The 6089-nt window shown below is 36.4% G+C and overlaps 1 protein-coding gene across 1 annotated transcript; it reads right to left on the bottom strand.

Moving 5' to 3' along the window:
- Positions 1-301: 301 nt before the first annotated feature.
- LOC109198557 (immune-associated nucleotide-binding protein 13) lies at positions 302-3574 on the bottom strand. Its single transcript, XM_019353946.2, has 4 exons — positions 3445-3574; positions 2731-2822; positions 2481-2557; positions 302-2258 (listed from the first exon to the last, which is right to left on the bottom strand). Exon 4 carries the CDS (start codon positions 2131-2133, stop codon positions 460-462), a length of 1674 nt encoding a protein of 557 aa, XP_019209491.1. The 5' UTR covers positions 2134-2258; positions 2481-2557; positions 2731-2822; positions 3445-3574; the 3' UTR covers positions 302-459.
- Between the last annotated feature and the right edge of the window lie 2515 nt (positions 3575-6089).

Below are 6089 nucleotides of genomic sequence, written 5' to 3'. Positions count from 1 at the left end.
ATACGGGCTCAAATATATGCATTCACTTAAATCTTTTAATAAGTGATACTGATAAGCCAAAGCCTATTACCACTTTATTTATCTCAGAATCAGGAAATTTGTTGAAGAGTTAAGGTTAAAAAGGACATGATTAATTGTTTTTGATTAAATTAAATGATTAAACCATAGCTAAATAAAAACAAAACATATTAATTTTAAAATGAGCATGAAGATGAGAGTGACATGTCTCAACCAGTGGAAAAGAAATACAGTTGATCAGGAAATTAAAAAAACAATGAGTTTTATTACGTTTTATTTGCTTGTAGTAGGTCAAGTACATATTCTCTCTAAACTTTCAGAATCATGAATACAAAAAGTGGTGAAACTTTAAAATCATTCAAAGGTTGCTGCAGCTGGCAGTGATTTTACCCTCTATCATTATCTGACTGCCTGTGACTATGTGCTGTTTCATGGATTTGGCTAAGCATTAACATCAAGCGATTTTTGATGACGTAGGAGTTTCTTTCCTTCCTCTATTTTAGCCATTGTCTCTGCTTTTTCCTTCATGGCCATCAGAGACTGAACCCGTTGCTTCCAGCCTTCTTTGCCCTCGGTCTTCTCTCCTTCAATAAGCATGTCGATGTACTCTGGAGTGGACAGAGGGTTTGGCTTCAGTGCTATCTCTTTAAGTCTGTTCAGACACTTGGAAGATCTCTCCATCAGTTTCATCACTTCAGTCTGCAAACAATCATACTCAGCCTTCAGTTTATCAATCACTTTCTGAACAGTCATCTTCTCTCCTTTGGCTTCCCGATACTTTTCTTCCAGCTCTTTTATTGTTCTTTTTTCTTTAACATCTTTATAGCCCCATTTGTACTTCTGGTTAAAGTGTACATTCCAAACACATTTTCCTGGGCACTCTATACAATATCCATTTGGCCCAATTGCTGCACAGCCACTTTTTTCTGCATCATTTGCTATGGCACAAGGGTAGTGACAGGTGACATGACACTGCTGGCAGTTGGTGATGTAGTTTCCAGTGCCAGAAATGTCCTCCTGAACAGGCTTTTTGACAGTAACTTCAAATTCAAAGTTTTCATTTCTGCTGATCTCTGCTTCATGTTCTCTAAGTTTTTCACTCGTCTCTTTTATCTCCTCAAGCTTGGCTAACCCAAGTTTCACCTGCTCCTGCAGATTCTCAACTGAATTCTCGAGCTGCTTTCTTTCTCTGAGGACCTCCTTTGTCAGTGTCAAGCTTTTGGTTTCTATTTTATTCAGAGCAGCAAAAAACCTCTTCATGCTTTTTGTCCCCATCTCCCAAAACATCTTATCAAAGCCACCTTCTTCTTCATCGTCATCACTCATGCTTTCTGCTACAGCTGATTTGTTATTTGCAAACAGCGCTGAGTTATTGAATTTGAAGTGAACCGGCAGCCCGTCTTTTGTTTTAGGACATGGGACACCTGAAGCATTGATCGCCTCTAGAACTGGAGGTCGCTGACCGTCTGCAAATGTCACCAGAACCCTGATGTTTTCTGCCACATCTTTGCCAAAGATTGAGAGCACTGAATCAAACACATATTTTTGTGTTGGTGTGAGTCGTGCTAAAGCAGCCTGAGCTACAAAACACACAGCATCAATTTCACTGACACCACCCTGAGCAGAGAAGAGATTGCGTAGCTGCTCTACGATCTCTCTGTCTTTTTCTATGCCTCTTGTATCTCCAAAGCCTGGAGTGTCCACAATGGTCAGAGAGAACTCAATTTCAAATCCCTCCTGGTGGTTGACTTTGTACACAGTGACTTCAGAGGTCTGACTCTCAGATTGTGATGTTGACTGACCCTCATCAACTAACTTAAAGCGATATGGATCCTCCCATTTAACACCTAAAATGTAATTGATCATCCCGTTGATGAGAGTTGACTTCCCAGCACCGGTCGCTCCGAGAACCATTATGGTGCGATTAGGTTTACTGGACTCTTTCCCAAAAGTGAAACTTTTACATCCATCTACATTGAAATCATTGTTTTTCAGTTTAATTATATAAACAGGGAGAGGCCCTGTCTGTGTTTTTGATTTTGTGCTATTTTTTTTAATAGCATCTGAAAGCTTTTTGGGCTCTTCTTCTCGTTTGAAATATTTAAGCACTTCCATTATTGTTGTATGTCAGTTATTAAATTTACTACAAAGATGTAAATTTTTCTTCTTTCAGGAACAAATATAGTGGCTTCTGCGCAGTCAGGTTCTTGTGTTGTTAAGATGTTCTTTCAGCCCCCGATCTGCAGATGAAATATGTATTCAAAAATTAAAATACACAGAATTCAGCTCTATTTTTAACTAGAAAGGCATGATCTAGTTTGTACGTTAAACCAAGCAGGTGGCCATTGATTGTTTTTCTTCACATTTACAAGTATTATTTTTATCCTTTAACCATTACAAACATCGTGCAATATAGTAAAAATCCATTTTTATATTTCACTTCTGAAATAAAGCCTCCTTACCTGTTCTCAGTCACGTGCTTTTAGACGCTGAGATTTATTGGTTTGGATTCAAACTGGTCTTTTAAAAAAAACTCCTCCTAAAATACAAAAAGCAGAGTTAATAATAATAGTGTCTTAAATTTACAGCTGTAATTTTCACATCAGAGTTTATACATAACAAAAACTACAATTTCATGATATGTAACATTTCATTATTTTATTTTATTTTATTTTTTGAAGGCTTTAAGGATAGAAATGAATTAATACCCACCTTCTAAGCTGTTAGGCTCCTTGCCATTAACCACAGAGTTGATATGATTTGTTGGCTTACATTCAGATCAGTCTTTTAAAAACTTCTAAAATCTAAAAAGAAAAAGGCCAACAAACAACTACATTAAAAAAATATTATGTTTATGATGCAACAATTCTTCTAAACTGCTTTAATGTGGCTCAACTAACTTTGTAAGAATAATTAATGCATTACAAAAAAATTAAGCTATCAATAGACACCTGGTAGGATGGGGTAAGAAGAATCAAATGTGGTCAGTCACAAAGTATCTTGTTTGAATTTATTTAATAGCTTTGTGTGTGTGATGATCTAATGCAGCCAGCAGTAAGTCAACATACTTTTCAATCGGAGAAGCAAATCAAAACTGCAAACAATCATTATGGTATTCTCTATCTTGCAGAACTAAAAGTTGTATCCCTGTCCAACTTCATGCTTGGAGTTTTAATTTATGTAACTCTAAAAGTAGTGCGATGGGTTAAACACAGAATGTATACACTCTAATATTTTCTTTTATCTGCGTTTGTGTAGATTTAACATTTAGTCCTGCAACATAGAAACACTAATAAATGTCAACATCTTTTTGATTTTAGGTATATTACAAAATTATAAAGTTTAACCAGAAACTAGGGAAGCTTAGTTCCATTGAAAGCAACAGATGAATACAATGAAAAAACACATCAGTATTTAACTACTTACGGCAACTTCTCTGATCAGAAAGACAGCGCAAGTTCTGCTCTACTGTACTCTGTGGTTCCTTTTATCTGTCACGTCCCCACGCCCCAATTTTATCTGCTCTGATGTTACTTTTTTTTTCTCCTTACTCGTGTCATCTTCAAAATGAAAGCAGAAAAAAAATTATGGCGCAAGGGTGGAACTAGGCAGGGAATGAGCAGATAACACCAAGAAATATCTATATGTAATGTAGATATAGATGTAATATGTAAGCTTGAAAGTGAAAGAATTTTCTACAGTCACATTTAGGGATATCATTAACCCTGTAAGACCCAACCCATCAAAAAATAGCCAGAAAACTCAGATGTTTTTGGAAATGAGATGTTTATTAACCCTTATAACAAAATCCACAAAAATTATTTTGATATATCATGCTGTGTATGATATATTTTTATTATATATTTATTATACATTTTTGTATCCCATTGGATACTTTGGGCATTTTTGGCAAGTTTTTGTTAAAAACAATGTTATTTTTAGACCAAAAAAAGTTCAGAAACTCATGTATCAAATATGTTACAAAGGGCATTGAAGGGCTAACCTCAAAGCAAATGAATATGAAAAACATTATTGCACTTTCTTCTTCCTCTGATAATAGTATCTGAAAATGTAAGCCTCCCACATAAGGGGATCTTACCTCTAACCTAAAAAAAAGTTGAACTGTGACAGGAATCTGAGTGATTCCCAGAAATAGTGAACCTGAAATTGAAAGAAAAAGTTTTTCACAATCACATTTATGGCTATCGTTAACCTCAAACTCAAAGTTTTCCACAATGTTATCAGTTGTTGGGAAGATGGTTATCAGAGCGGACACTCGATCTGCTGTGGAAGACATTTGATACATATGTCGCAAGCACATTGAATTAAAACAGACTGATCAATAATAACATTCAAAAGTCTCACAGGTCATATTTTAAAGCAGTTTGTTTCTCAGACAGCCTGAATTTGTTTTTAAGAAACGTTTTCAGAAATTTTTTTTCCCATTTTACAATGTGGTTCATTTTGCTGGGTAAGCAGTTTTTATTCTTATACCTCAATTTCCTCAAGTTCCATATAGACTTCTTCTTAGGCATCCTTTTCTGCATCACACACTGGCACCCCTCTGCCGTAGCATTTGTGTTGTACCTCATCAATCTCTAGTTGTGATAGCAGTTGCTTCTTCCAGATGTTGAAACACTGAGCTACTAGTTGTTTCACTAATAGTCTAGATGTTGGGTGTCAAAGACTCCATAGGTCTGACATCCTCTTTTACTGGGATTACTTCCTTACTTCAGATTCCAACAGCCCCCTGTTCTCATCCCTTGCTCATTTGTGTCTTCTTGTTCCAGAAGCCCACTTCTCAACAGTGTGTCCTAGAGACCTGACGTGGACCTTGTTAATCTGGGTGACATTCGAACTGGTAGACGAGTAGTGTTACCACTACACTATCTTTCTATAGATAGATAGATAAATACCCTCCCATTCATACCTGTTTATCTTTCTTCTCATATTTGAAATTTCTGCCTCTTGTACTTCTGTGTTTAAGTCACTGTATTTCCTCAGTGTATCACAATATTCAGTGTTTTTAACTGGGTAGAAAAGAAAACCTTGTCCACTTTCACACCCAGTTTGGGATGTATTTCATATATAAATCACATGAGTTCATTTGTAGCATCTCCCATTAAGCTTGGTATTATATTGCAGTCTTGCGCACGCACTCACACACGTCTGGTTTGCTATCCTCGTGGGGACATCCCATTGACATATTGCTTTCCCTGCCGCTTACCCTAACCATCAAAAATGAATGCTTAACCCGGCGCTAATGTGTTAACAAGCTAACCGCAGTAACGCGTTAACGCTGTGCAGCCCCACGCACGGGGCGATCTGCACTAACTTGCTAACAGAGATTTACTGCAGTTTTGGCGTTAACATCATTTTAATGAGATTAACGCTGACAGCACTACTCTAAACCTAACCATAACTCAGTTGTAATCCTGACATTAAAACCACATTTTGAGTGTGAAAAATGTCTTCAACTATGTTGGGACCTGGATTTTGGTCCCAACGAGGCTACCAAGATAGAAAGAAGCCGTACACACACACACACACACACACACACACACACAGTCTTCCCTGCCTGCTGGTTCAATCAATTTAACCACTTTTGCAGTTAACCATTTTTATATGAGAATCCATTTCATATATGAGAGACCTTAACAAATATGAAAAACATTATTGTAGTTTCTTCTTCCTCTGATAATGGTGTCTGAAAATATAAGCGTCTTACATAAGGGGATCTTACCTCTAACCTCAATAAGTTGAACTGTGACAGGAATCTGAATGATTCCCAGAAATAGTGAACCTGAAATTGAAAGAAAAAGTCCTGTTTTAACAATCACATTTATGGCTATCATTAACCTTAAACTCCCATGTTATTTTTCATTGTGGATAACTTGTTGTGGGAGCAGAACTTTAATTTATTTATTTAATTTTTTGATATGTCATCATTCTTTCTGTTGTTTAAAATGATGAATGAAGTTTCACTGGGTAAACAGTGAAGTCAGTCATTTTCAGTGATTCAGTTTCTTTAAAGTTCCGTAGTATGAACATGATTTTTCATCTTAAATATG

This window comes from Oreochromis niloticus, linkage group LG18 (assembly GCF_001858045.2).
Source record: "Oreochromis niloticus isolate F11D_XX linkage group LG18, O_niloticus_UMD_NMBU, whole genome shotgun sequence".
Classification (NCBI taxonomy): Eukaryota; Metazoa; Chordata; class Actinopteri; order Cichliformes; family Cichlidae; genus Oreochromis; species Oreochromis niloticus.
This window is presented reverse-complemented; position numbering and strand designations above follow the sequence as displayed.